Raw genomic sequence first — 14,365 nt, 5'->3', positions numbered from 1 at the left:
ACAGAGTAGGTCTACATTTAGTCCTTTGAGGTATCTCCATACTACTTCCCATAGAGGTTTGTTTTTTTTCTGATATTAATATAGCTATTATCCTTGTTTTTGGTATGCATTTGCTTAGAATATGTTCTTCCACTCCTTTACCTTGAGTCTATGAGAATCTTTGTGGTTATGTGGGTCTCTTCAAAACACCAGATATTTTGGCTGTGTTTTTTCATTCATTCTACCAATTTATATCTTTTAAGTGGGACAATTAGACCATTTATATATAATGTTAAAATTGATATGTGAGATACTGTCCAGACATTGTGTTATTTGGTTAATTTGTATTCTCCCTTGTGCTACTGTATGATAAAAGCTGTGAGTTTTTTCTTTTTTAAACATTGGGGTGTTTTTATACTGACAAGTACTGACCTATCATTTTGATGCTTAAAACTCCTTTGAGCATTTCTTTTTTTTTTTTTTTTTTTGGGTCCTCTGGGTCTGGGAATTTGAGCATTTCTTGAAAGGCTGGTGTGGTTGTCACAGATTCCCTTAGCATTTGCTTGTCTGGGAAATACTTTATTTATCCTTTATTTATGAAACTTAGTTTTATAGGATACAAAATTCTTAGCTGGCTGTTATTCTTTTGATGAATACTAAATATTGGACCCCAATCCCTTTTGGTTGTAAAGTTTCTCCTTAGAAATCTGCCAAGAGTCTGATGGGTTTTCCTTTGTAAGTTACTTGATGTTTTCATCATAGCTTATAGGATTTTCACCTTCACATTAACTTTGCCTACTCTGATGACTATATGCCTTGGTGATGCCTTTTTGCAATGAACTTTCTAGGAGTTCATTGAGCTTCTTATACCTAGATGTCTAAATATCTGGCAAGGTCAGGGAAATTCTCCTCCATTATCACCTCAAATACAGTTACCATGCTTTTTGCTTTTTCTTCTCCATCAGAGATATCTATCATTCTTATGTTTAGATGTTTTACATATTCTCATATTTCTCTAAGATTTTGTTCATTGCTTTTGATTGTTTTTTCTTTATTTTTGGCTGTCTGGGTTCATTCAAAAGTCCTACAGGGGTGGGGAACCTGTGGCCTTGGGGCTATATGTGGGCTTTCTGGATCCTTGAGTTGCGGCCTTTTGACTGAATCCAAATTTTACAGAACAAATGCTTTTAATAAAGGGATTTGTTCTGTGAAAGTTTGGATTTTATCGAGGGGCTGCACTTGGGGATCTGGAGGGCTACATTTGGCCTTGAGGCAACAGGTAGCCAACCCCATTCCCTAAATGACTCTTTCATTTCAAGCAGTTTCATTACTTTAAAAATAATCTCTTTAGTGAATTTTTTCATCATCATCATCATTTGGTTACTTTGTGTTGGTTTTCAGCTTTCTCATCGATCTCATTGAGCTTGCTTGTAATCTATATTTTGAATTCTATATCTGACATTTCAAAAATTTCCTTTTGGTTGGAGTCCATTGCTGGAGAGCTAGTGGGATCCTTTGGGGGTGTTGAAATAGCCCATTATTTTTCATATTGCCAGAGTTACCATGCTGGTTCTTTCTCATCTGGAACTGCTTCCCTCAGCTCAAAACAGACAGCTTTGCAGTTCACCTGTTCTCCTCTTCCGGGAACTCTTGCCGCTCAGTGTAAAGAGAGAGAGGTACACAAGCTATTCGGGAGGCTGAGGCAGGAGGATGGCTAATGCCCAGAAGTTCAAGGCTACAGTGAATTGTGATGTGCTACTATACCTCCAGCCTGGGTGACAGACTGAGACCCTGTCTATAAATTAATTAACTAATTAAAATTTATACCCTCAAAAAGATTTGAGATAATTTATAGAATACATATAATGAAATACCAGGACAGGGAATTATTTGGCTTGTGCAAGAAGAACCCATTGTAGTGTTGCTGGAAATTTGGGTGGGTTGGACCTCAGAACCCTGGGAGAGTGTTCAGGTGCCATTGGTGGTGGACTAGGTTAGGTAATCCCTGGTCCCCAGGCCTCTGGATGGTGTGCCTGGGTGACAAGCCTGAGGCTGGGCTCAAACCTCAAACCTCCCTGAGTTCACCTGCTGGTTGTGATAGAGAGGGGTAGGATGATCTCCCAGTCAGGAAGAATGCTCAGGCAGGAGAAGGGTGGGATGCACTGTGAGCCTGTCATAGGACAGGCGGCTCTCACTTGATGAGATTAGCAAAGGCAGGCAACTGTGGGGTCTACAAACCACTCATACCTTTCTCCCTCAGCAGAGGTGGTAGTTTTTGTTCTTGGGATGCCCCAAAGTATCTGGATTCCCAGCTCTCTTCCTGGCCTGGCCATGGGAGAGGTGTCAGAAAAGTTCAAACCTCTATGTACTGGGTTCCTGGAATGGCTGGGGACTATTGCTTAAGTGCTCCTGCAGGGGAGGGGCAGTTGTGCTAGGGACTTGCCTCCAGGGGAGGGTAGGCTCCTCCAGAAGAGACAGCTCCAGGAGGGGAGAGGATGGCTCACTATGCCCTCCTTAAGCAGAGGTGGTAGTTATTATTCTTGGCATACAAAAACACCTAGGTTCCCAACTTCCTTCCTGGCCTGGCTGTGGCAAAGGTGGCAGAGGAAGCTTGAACCTCTGCATGCTAGGCTTCCAGAATGGCTGAGGGTTGCTGAAATGCCCTGGCAGGGGAAGTGTAGTTTTGCCAGGGACTCACCTCCAGGAAGGGTAGGTTCCTCCTAGAAGAGTTAGACAGCTCAGGGAGAGACCTGCTAGTCCTACCTTTCCTCAGTGGAGCTCTTGTTATAGCTTTCTAAAGGGAAAGGAGTGAGCTCCACACTCCATGAAAGGGTGTGATAGGTGCTCTGTCAGAAGGAGGCAGCTGTTTCCAGGTGTTCTGGCTTAATCATCCCTGTGGAACCCACGTCGGCTCTACAGAAACTTCTCTGTAGGCAGTTAGAACATTTGAAACCAAATACTTCATTTGATTTAGTTCCTATGTAGGGCCATGTGGCTTATATATCTATCCTTCTACCCTCACCTGGTCTTTATATTCCATTTCAATTTATAATTCCCTGTCCTACTATTTCATTATATGTATTCTATAAATTATCTCAAATCCTTTCGAGGGTATAAATTTTAATTCATTAATTTATAGACAGAGTCTCTGTCACCCAGGCTGGAGGTGCAGTGGCACATCACAATTCACTGTAGCCTTGAACTTCTGGGCATTAGCCATCCTCCTGCCTCAGTCTCCCGAGTAGCTAGGATTACAGATGCACTCCACCATGCCTAGCTAATTTTTATTTTTGTGTAGAGATGGGGTCTTGCTATGTTGTCCTGGCTGGTCTCAACCTCCTGGCCTCAAGCAATCCTCCTGCTTTGGTCTCCCAAAGTGCTGGAATTATAGGTGTGAGCCACTGTGCCCAGCCAAGGGTATAAATAATTAAGTAGGATATTTCCATTTTTATTATGAGTCTCTAAATGACAGTATACACCCAAATATAGTCTATACTGGAAGAGACTATAAGTATTCCCAGTATGATTTTAGAAGCATTCATTTTTAAAATAAAGGAAAATATGAAATTGTTGTTTTGATAAATGAACCAAGAGAGACTTGAATCATAAAATGTGATGGAAATAAATTTTATAATCCCGACCATTGTTAAAAAAGATCACAGAAGTCAGGGACAGCATCTGTTAAAGCACCATGTCTACCACCTCGGTGCTACCTATCAAAGTAAGCTTTTAGGAAATGTTTGCTTGCAGAGCTGACCAGAGATCACACTGAAAAAGAAGTGTCATTGGTGCTCCTCCTTTTGGTCACCTCAACAAGGGATCTGGTATTAGAAAAGAACCTTTGTCTCCTACTTCAATGTCTAGCCATAGGCCAGAACAGAATAGTGTCTAATAAGCTTCTGCCTTCTCATGGAAGTGCTTCCTTTCCGTTCTCCACCCTTTACTTGCTCGGGAAAGGAGGAATAACTGAAGTGCCTGGTGAGACTGATGACAGCCTGGTGTCCTGACCACATTCCTGTACTGGGTAGAATTACAACTGTGTTCGGCATGTCCTTTTCTCTCTTGATCTGCCTAAGCTCAGTGCAGTGATTTTGTGTGGTAGTCTACATGCACTAGGCAGATCAGAGAGGTGTCATTCTCTTCATCACTTGATTACTGAGCCTGTAAGGTAGTTTGCAAGTCTTCATGCAGCTGGTTAGGTTAGAACACTCAAAGCTTACTTTAATAATCTGATTCTTCCATGCAGGTAGGTCCTTGGATTTCTTTCAGAGAAGGAAAATGTGCTGTGTACCCTATACAGTTTTACTACCAATGAAGTTCACACTTTGAATTCTCATTTGGCTACTCTATGGCTGAGATGAGAATGTGAAGATAGGAAATTTCCCTCTAACATTTAGCATACAGTAGCGCACTCCATCATTCTACCCCTTTTCCTTAGTTCTCTATGTTCCACATTCATTAGTTTTTAATGTCTCCATTAATGTTTTAAATATTGTGTTATATGCCATCTTTGTATGACAATTAAGCCAACAAATCCTTGCTCAATTTTACTTTTTTCTTGTTTAAAAAGAAAGACGTCAAAAACATTAAGAAAATTCAGATTTGGAGGCTGGGGGTAAGATGTAATAATTGTCCTCAGACATTTACAGATCTATTCTCTGTGACTCCAGAGAAAATAACAAGGACTGAAAAATGAGTAGTAGTAGAAGGCAGATGTGAGGAATAAATAATCAATACCTCAAATGGAATTTCCTTGACAATGGAGATGTTCAAGTAAAGACTGTACAACAACTAGTTATGATGTTTTAGACAGGATCTGAGTGTATAGTAGGAGATTAGAGATGAGGATTTATTCTCATCTATAATTCTATGATTTTAACAGTTTTCAGGTATATAAGCACTGTTTGATAAAGTGGAGTCTAACAAATTATGCTGTATATGATTTTCAATAACTTTTTTATAATTTATAAAGTATCTTAGAACTAGAACAAAGAGGCAGTCAGAATAATCAGACAATCATGTTAGTGAAAGAGAACAGTTACCTGTCTGGAAAAAGACTCTAGAAATAATTGTCCGACATAATGGGCAAGGAGTGCTTGCAGGATTGTCTTTGGCCAGAGTCCGTAAGCAGGGCTCACAGAAGATGTGGTGGCAAGGGTAACACATGTAAGGGTTGAAATAAACATCCAAACACACTGCACAGATGTAGCTATCCTTTTCTTCTGCATATTCATTGTCATCATCTGTACTCATCTCATTATTCAAAGTCTGCAAAACATAAAAACAATTTTTCTTAGTTCAGTATGAGATTGGTTTCCTTGAGATTGACTTTAGATTTTGTTAAAATGAATGAAAATAGTTATGAGAAGCATATATCATTTTTTTCTGTGACATAGTGACAGAAATGCTGCCTTTCAAAGTGAGAAGAAACTGAAAAATACATGAAAAACCCAAAAGTCTATTTATTCTTTTTAGTATTTTTACATATTGCTAAATGCTAAAATATACCAAAGCATATTAAGTATGCCTGTGTCTCCACTTAACCAGTGCTATTTAAGTGTTAGGTGTACCAGTCGCAGGAATATAGATTCTTCTTCTGTTTCACCTCTACTACAGCTAATAAACTGATTGTCACCAAGTTACAGAGCCTTAATACTGGCATCTACACATGATAAGTAAAAGCAGGAGGCCGTCATACCTTATCCTCATACTGTGCATGAAGCATTCTCTCCTCTATACTTTGCAGCTTCCAGGACCTCAAAGCCAAGAAAGATGCAAAGCCTAGAGTTGTTAGGAGGTAGGCATGGTGAAGAAACCTGGGGTAACTATGGGCTTAGCCATGCAGCTGGGAAGCCTGATAAGCCTCTTCACTCTCCAAATGGAAGCATTAAAGAAAAGGTACAGCAGGTCCTCGAATAACATAATTTTATTCAATGCCATGTCGTTATAATGTTGATGAGAAAAAAATCGCCTCCTAGCTGGGGCCACGGTCTGTGTGGAGCTTGCATGTTCTCCCCATGTCTACGTGGTTTTCTTCCGGGTACTCCGGCTTCCTCCCACATCCCAAGATATGCCTGTTAGATAAATTGGTGTGTCCACACGATCCCACTCTGAGTGGGTGTCCAGACACTCACACCCTTGTCTGGACAAGACACCATCCCTGTGATGGGATGGTGTCTTGTCCAGAGCTGCAGGGAGAGGCTCCAGCCATTCCCCATCCTTACCTGGAATAAATGGGTGAATAATTATCGTGTTTTTATTAATCTTTTTAAAATGTGTATACAGCTGTCATTTATTTTAATGTTTAATATCAGAAGTGTTATTTAGAAGTTTGGTGATGTTTTTGTGACTAGAAATAGGCCACGGGAATTATTAATTAGCCTATGGTTTCATTATATGTCATTTCGCTTAAAGTCATAGTTTCCAAGAAACTATTGGTGAGAACTTTGAGGACTTACTATAGTTAGGAACTGGGAAGCTCAGAGGTTAGTAGCACAAAGTCTGTTAGCAGAATTCCTGCTATTCAACCTCACAATTTCCTCATCTGTGCAGTAGTTATAAGAATGGAATGAGGTAATCCAAGTGTTTAGTACAGTACCTGGCATGTAGTAAATATTCAATAAATGTTAGCTATGCGATACTCCTCCTCACTTCCCTTCTCCTGCTTCCCCACAGGCTCTGTAGTTATGCTAAAGTCTTGAACATTTTCCTCAAACCAGGCCTGGACTCAGTCCAGTGAGACATAATGGGAGTCTACAGGATGTATTTCTTTCCTCCTCACTTTGATGTTTATAAAAATGGAGATCAGTGATTAATATTTGAAGAAGCCTTGAGTTTAATAAATATTTGTAAGTTACATGAAATGTAAAAGTTATATAAATGAGGCAACAGAACTTTGAGAACACAGAAAAACCTTCTGCTATGGTTTGAATGTTTGTGTCCCCTCCAAAATTTACGTTACAATTTAACCCCCAGCCAAACAGTATTAAGAAGTGATACTTTTAGAGGGTGATTAAATCATGAGGGCACAGTGTTATATAAGCAACTTATACAAGGGCTGGAAGGAACAGCCTTCATCTGTTTTGCTCTTCCACCATGTAAGGACATGGCCTTTGTCCACTCCAAGGAAGCCGTGTTCAAGGTGCCAACTTGGAAGTAGAGACTGGGCCTTTACTATATTCCAAACCTCTTAGGGCCCTGACTTGGACTTCTCAGGCTCCAGAACTGTAAGAAATGAATTTCCGTTCCTATAAATTACCCAGTCTGTGGTACTTTTGTTACAGCAGCACCCATAAAGGAGGACTTTTGACTGCTGAATAAACTATTATTTGATTTTTCCAGATGGATTTGCTTCTCCTCTGCCATCTTCTTTCTGCCACCTGTTGGGAATTGCTCTCTTGGGGAGGACTTTATTTTTAATTGGGTTGTCTGATTTTTCTTATAGACATGTAGGCATTTTTACTTAATCTAGTTATTTGTTATTATTGGTTAGATGTGTTATATTTTTTTCCTTTTCTCTTATTTGCTTTTTCACTTTTTTCATGATGTGCTTTGATAAAATGAAGTTCTTAATTTTAAAGCAGTTTATATATTCACATTTTTTCTTCATAGTTACTACTTTTTGTGTCTTATTTAAAAACTCTTACCCTTTCCAAAGGTCATTAATATAGCACTATTTTGCATTTCATGATATTTCATAATCCTATGATTCCCCTGAAACTGACTTTCATATATGGTATACCTTATGGGTAAATTTAATTTTTATTTTTTATAGTTATTAATTGGCCCAGTTATTTATTGCAAAGACTTTCCTTTCCTACATTGCTTTGAAGTGCCACTTTGTCATTAAGAGACCATACATGCATGGGTCTGCATCTGGGATTTTTATTGTTCCATTAATTTACTATCTATTCCTATGTCATAATCACAATCTCTTGTAGCTTTACAATAAGCCTCAATATCTGGAAGTCCCTTCATATTATTATTCTTCAATAGTGTCTTGGCTATTCTTGGCTTTTCCACGACTATTTAAAATTTAGAATTACTTCGTTCTTTTTTAAAAAGTTGGAATTTTCATTGGAACTGCATTGAACCCACAGATAAATTTAGGAATAACTAGAAATCTTTACAATATAGAGATTTTAAATACACAAGCCTGGTTTACTTCTTTGTTTATTAAAAAGTTTTTTTTTTTAATTTCTTGGTAGAAGTCTACTTATATTTGAGTCAATATTTTCTCTTTACTACTTCTCTTCCTTTTCTCAACTAGCCCATTCCTATTAGTATATATGACATGCAAGCTCTTATGCCAAAACAAATTAATAAGCATGTAAAAATAACCTTACCAGCTCATGTTACATTCTTCTCTTCCATTTCATAGCAAAACTTCACAAGAGACTTGACCATATTACATATGATTTCTGCTTCCTTACCTCCTATCCACTCTTCAACTCACTTTAACATGGCTTCTGTTGTTCATAGAGAACAACAGAAACTGCTCTTATACAAGTCACTAACAACCTCTGCTATAGCCAAATCCAAGATACTTTCCTGACCAATCTTCCTCAATCTCTCAGCAGCATTTCCTAGGTAGACCAGGATCTCTTCTTTCCCATTTGCTTAATGGTTTCTTTTTACACTTGAAAAGATCAGACTCCTTACAATGATCTACAGGACACTGTAAGGTCCAGCCTACCTTGTTACCCCCCCTATTGAGCTACTTTCCATTCATTGATCATCTTCCAGCTCAACACACACACCAAATACTTTCCTGCCTTAGGTTCTTGAGACATAATGCTTTTGTCTTCCTAAAAAGCTCTTACTGCATGTGGTGGATTACAAAATATTAATAGATAAAATTCTTCCTCTTTGTATGTACATGCCCCTATGCATTTCATCAAGATGGAGAGATTATTTTTTCATCCTCTGACTTTCGGATCTGCCATGTGACTTGCTTTGGCCAATGGGTCATTAACAAACATGATACAATCCGATTTCAAAAATGCTTATGCATTGGGAATGGCCCTCCCTTGCTGTTCTTGGTAACTCTGAGTCCATTACCATGAAAATAAGGCTAGGCAGGCCTGCTGGATGATAAGTGACACATGGTCCAATTACCTCCATTGTGACTGCTGATAACAAGCCAACCACCATGTACATGTGTGAGCCAATAATTGTTAGCTGACTACAAATGTACAAGTGAGCCCAGATGACCCTACATGGAACAGAGAGAGATACGTTATCACTGAACCCAGCCCAAATTGCCAACTCAGAAAAGTGTAAGTAGATGAAGGTATTCTTTTAAAGCAACTAAATTTTAGAGTGATTTATTACATAAAACTTCCCTGACATATCCTTTCCTACACATGGCTAGCTTTGCAATTCATCCTTAAAAGCTTAGCTTAACTATCAACTTCCCAAAGAGAATTTCACTGGCCATTTTATCTATTCCCCATGTTATTCTCTGTCACTACTCACTTATTTCCTTTATAGGTCTTATTTTTATTTGTCTATTTTTCTTTCTCCCTCAATAGAATGTTAAGATGCATAAAGGGAGTGTCTCATATATACTTGTGTGTGTGTGTGTATCTTTGCTGAATGAATGAATGAATGCATAAATTAGTAGATAGGTTCTAAAGTTGGATGTTACCACTCAGTGCATCCTGATTATGGGTGCTCTCATCCTTAAAATGATCATAGGTTCAGCTTACACAATACTGTATTGATTTACATCCTCTTGTGAGTACCTCTGTTAAATGTTCTTCAGTATTCTTGTGGAACTTCTGGATATTTAAAGCTAGATAATCATTCTTAAACTTTGCATATGTTATATGAGATTTTTAACACAGATAGAAAATAAATGTCCCTCACGAACAGAAAGCTTATAGCTATGAGTTGAACAATGAAGAAAAATCTGGAAAGGCAACAAGATCAGTAATTTTTACTCATTATTGACATGCCTATTCCCTTCTGAACTTAAAATACATTTGACAAATTATAGCTAAAAGTGGGGATAATTAGTACTGAACTGGGTGCCCCAGATAAAAAAAACACCTTTGGACCTACATGCTTGTTTACCTAAATTTTACTTCAGAGTGTGAGCTTATTCTGTTTCTATTAGACCCTCAGGATTTTGCCTTGAGATTTGAACTAATTAACCTCTAAGAAGCCCATGTCATAAAAAAAGGATAATTTGAGGAACTTCTTATACTATTACCAAATTGTGGCCCAAATATTTGTGCAGAATTTTATTTCTAAGATGGAATTTTATACTTATATGTACAACAAAAATGACTACACTAAAAAATGAAATATTTATTTCATAATACAGTATTTTGAAAATAAACTTAATCGTGGAAGTTTGAAAATAGAAAGTAAGGCTGGAATTATTCATCTATTATTTGAGCTAAATGAAGCAATCCAAAAAAACAGGAATAACACAAACCTCTATGATTATTGTTTTATTTTTAATTTTTTTTCAGTCTATTTAATTTTAAAAAGTTGATATAGGTATACAATGTGAATTAATCAAATAAGGGTAATTGAGGTAACACTTTAGGCATTTATCATATCTATGTGTTAGGAACATTCTAATTCTCTTTATTTTGAATAATTTATTATTGATTATAGTCACATTGTTGTGCTATCAAATATTGTTCATTCTAACTATATGTTTGCACCAATTAACTGTCCCCACTTTATCTGTCCCCACTACCCATCCCAGCTTTTCATAACCATCTTTCTACTCTCTGTCTCCATGAGATTAGTTGTTTTTAATACTTAGGCTCCCACATAAGAGTGAGAACATGTGAGATCTTTCTGTGCTTGGTTTATTTTGCTTAACATGTTGTTCAATTCCATCCATGTTGTAAATGGCAGGATTTAATTCTTATTTGTGACTATATAATATTTCACTGTGTTTATGTACCATGATTTCTTTATCCATTCATCTGTTTATGGACATGATTCCAAATGTTGCCTATTGTGAATAGCACTGCAATAAACATGGGAGTGCAGATATGTTTTCAATATACTGAATTATCATCCTTTGGAATATATGCCCAGCAGTGGGACTGGTAGGTTATATGATAGTTCTATTTTTAGTTACCTCCATACTGTTGTGTGTAGTGGTTGCACTAATTTACATTCCCACCAACAGTGTAGGATAGTTTGCCTTTCTTCACAACGTTGCCAGCATTTGTTACGGCCTGTCTTTTTGACAAAAGCCATTTTCTTAATAACTGGGGTGACATGATATCATACTGTAGTTTTGATTTGAATTTCTATGATGACTAATAACACCAAGCATTTTTTCATATACCTGTTGGCCATCTGTATGTCTTCTTTTGAGATATATCTATTCAGATCCTTTGCCCATTTTTTATCAGATCATATATTTTATTTTTTCCTATTGAGTAGTTGGAGCTCCTTATGTATTCTAAGGAGCTTGTAAGTATGAATCCCTTGTAAGATGGGTAGTTTGCAAATATTTTCTTCCATAGTCCTAGAAGTTCTAGCTTGAGCAATCAGACAAGAGAAAAAAATAAGGGCATTCAAATTAGAAAGGAAAAAAGTCCAATTATTCTCTTTTGCAGATACGATTTTATATCTAGAGAAACCTAAGGACTCCACCCAAAATCTATTAGAACTGATAAATTCAGTAATATTGTAGGATACAAAATCAACATGCCAAAATGAATCACACATTTCCAAATGCCAATAGTAAACAATCTTGAAAAAAAAAAGCAAGAAAGTAATCCCATTTACAAAAGCTACAAATAAAATGCCCAGGAATAAAGTTAACCAAGCAAGTTGAAAGATCTCTATACTGAAAAAAATAAAACACTGATGAAAGTTGAAGAGGACACACACACAAAAAGAAAAGATATTCCATGCTCATGGATTGGAAGAATCAATATTGTTACAATGTCCTACTACCCAAAGCACTCTACAGATTTAATGTAATCCCCATCAAAATACCAATGACATTCTTCACAGAAATAGAATGCTAAAATTTACACGGAACCACAAAGATCTGGAATAGCCAAAGCCATCCTGCACAAAAAGAACAAAACTGGAGGAATCACCTTAACTGACTTCAAACAGAGCTGTGGTAACCAAAAAAACATGGTACTGGCATCAAAACAGACACATAAATCTTTGACAAAGGTGCTAAAGAACATATGGTGGGGAAAGAATAGTCTCTTCAATAAATGGTGCTGGGAAAACTGGATATTCACATGCAGAAGAATGAAACTAGACCCTTATATGTCCTGAATAGACTGCATCATAGAAGGAACCTTAGCTGGAAACAATTCATGTAAAGACGACCTAGGGATTTTAACTGATGAGCTCAATATGCGATATGTATGCTTAAAAAACAAAAGAAACCTGAACTGCAGTATAGTGTGGATTTACATGCCTACCATTGTATGATAATCACATCATACAATGTGTGCTCTTTGAAGGATACAGACTTCAAAGCTACTTTAAGAGACACAAACCAGAGTTATTCATAGAAACATTCTGAATGCCAGAGCAACACAAGTCTTGAAGCTATCTCCTGAAGTATGGTTAAAAGACTGAGGATAGGCATTCAGAAAAACATTAAGAGACAAGATAAGCATGTTCAAGCATTTATGTGAGAGAAAGCATAAATTTTTACCATATAGTTCTCATGATTAGATTTAAAAGCAAATGGATATTACGGGAAAACAGACTGTGACTAAAATAGCTTATAAAATACAACATAACATGCTCATTCTTATAACAGTATATTCACCATAGAGCTAAACATTTATTTTGTGTTCCCTACCAAATACTTTGGAGCTTAGTATGCACAGCGTTCATCATCTTATTTCTAACTCATCTCCTTAACATAAAACCTCTATAAAATAGATACTGTTATCAGTTTTCAGATCAAAAGGAATATATATAGAAATCTCACTTGCTCAAACTACTAGCGGTGAAGCTGGGATTTCAACACAGCCAGCCTGGATCTAGAACAACACTTTACTGTCTTTACTGTCACATTCTTAAGTAAATTAAGGTACTTCAAAAAGTCTTGAGAAATACTAAATGTTCAATAGACAATAACTGAAGATGATATCAATGTATGTTAAAAGAGAGAGGCAGATTTATACAGGACCTACAACGAAGTTAGAAATAGCAAGTCATCTTTATCATAATCAGCAAATGAATAGGTGCCCAGCTGCCTATTTTTAACCCCAAGGAAATTATCCTACATATTCAACCAAATACACTTAATCTCTGAGGCTCCTTTCTCAAGAAATAATAAAGTTATAAATAGTACAGAGCAAATAATTTTTACTGATTTTCTAAAGCTTAAGATACAATTAAAGACTGAGTATTAACATTAAAAATAAAGCAGCAGTGACATTTAACTCATTTGCAATTATTATGATTACTGTTAGGTTTGACCTTCTTCCTTGCTATAATCTGAATATGACATGAAAAAGTTCATGTATTGGACACTTAATCCAACAGTATTAAGAGGTGGGACTTTTAAGAGGTGATTAGGTCATGAGGGCCCTGACCTCATGAATGGATTAATTAAATTATTGCTATAGTGGTTTCTATATAAAATGATGAGTTTGGCCTGGTTTTCTCTGTCTCAGAAGCTCACTTCTTTCTTCTGCCATGGATGACCCTCACCAGAGGTTGGTGCCATGCTCTTAAACTTCCCTGCCTCCGGAATCATGAACCAAGTAAACTTCCATTTTCTTTCTTTAAATAAATTGCCCAGTCTGTGGTATTCTTACAGTGGCAGAAAACAAACTAAGACATCTCTTCAAGTTATTTTTTTCAAGAAGAAAGAGTAATGCAGTGGTTAAGAGGCACTGACTCCTGAGCCAATCTGTCTGGGTTCTGCCCCTAATGCCTTTGTGACTTTATGCAAGCCATTAACTCCCCAGGTGGCACTTTCCTCATTTGGAAAGTGGGCATACATAGAGGTATAAGCATTAAATGAGTTTATATATTCATAGTGCCCATAATATAAAACACGCTATATAAGTCTTTAATGCTGTTACTATATCCAATGTATATTCTTCTAAAGATTAATATCAAATTTTAACAAAAATAGTTAAAGTTCAGTATCTATAATCTCTCCCTTCTAAAAATGGTAGAATACATTTTACTCTCAACCCCCAAACACAAAGATTGCGCTATGCCTCTACTTTGTTAGGAATAGCTTCTTTAAAATTGAATTAATCCAAATTTAGTTTTAACTATTTTATTCTTCTCCTTATTTTTATTCAGCTTATTTAACACTGCTTTCTTGTATCTCTTATTGTCCTCTTTCTCTTGAATTCATTTTTTGTTATACTGTAGTGTGTCCTTGAGAATTTTTTTTCAGAAAATGTGT

At 36.9% G+C, this 14,365-nt stretch overlaps 1 protein-coding gene across 1 annotated transcript in view; it reads right to left on the bottom strand.

Annotated features, from left to right (window-relative positions):
- RNF180 (ring finger protein 180) overlaps positions 1 to 14,365 on the bottom strand; it is a 126,685-nt gene that overhangs the window by 46,309 nt on the left and 66,011 nt on the right. The window contains exon 5 of the mRNA XM_012784053.3: positions 5,022 to 5,247. Coding sequence (XP_012639507.2) covers positions 5,022 to 5,247 — 226 coding nt within the window. The remainder of the gene's footprint in view (positions 1 to 5,021; positions 5,248 to 14,365) is intronic.

Source organism: Microcebus murinus, chromosome 11 (genome assembly GCF_040939455.1).
Source record: "Microcebus murinus isolate Inina chromosome 11, M.murinus_Inina_mat1.0, whole genome shotgun sequence".
NCBI lineage: Eukaryota > Metazoa > Chordata > Mammalia > Primates > Cheirogaleidae > Microcebus > Microcebus murinus.
This window is presented reverse-complemented; position numbering and strand designations above follow the sequence as displayed.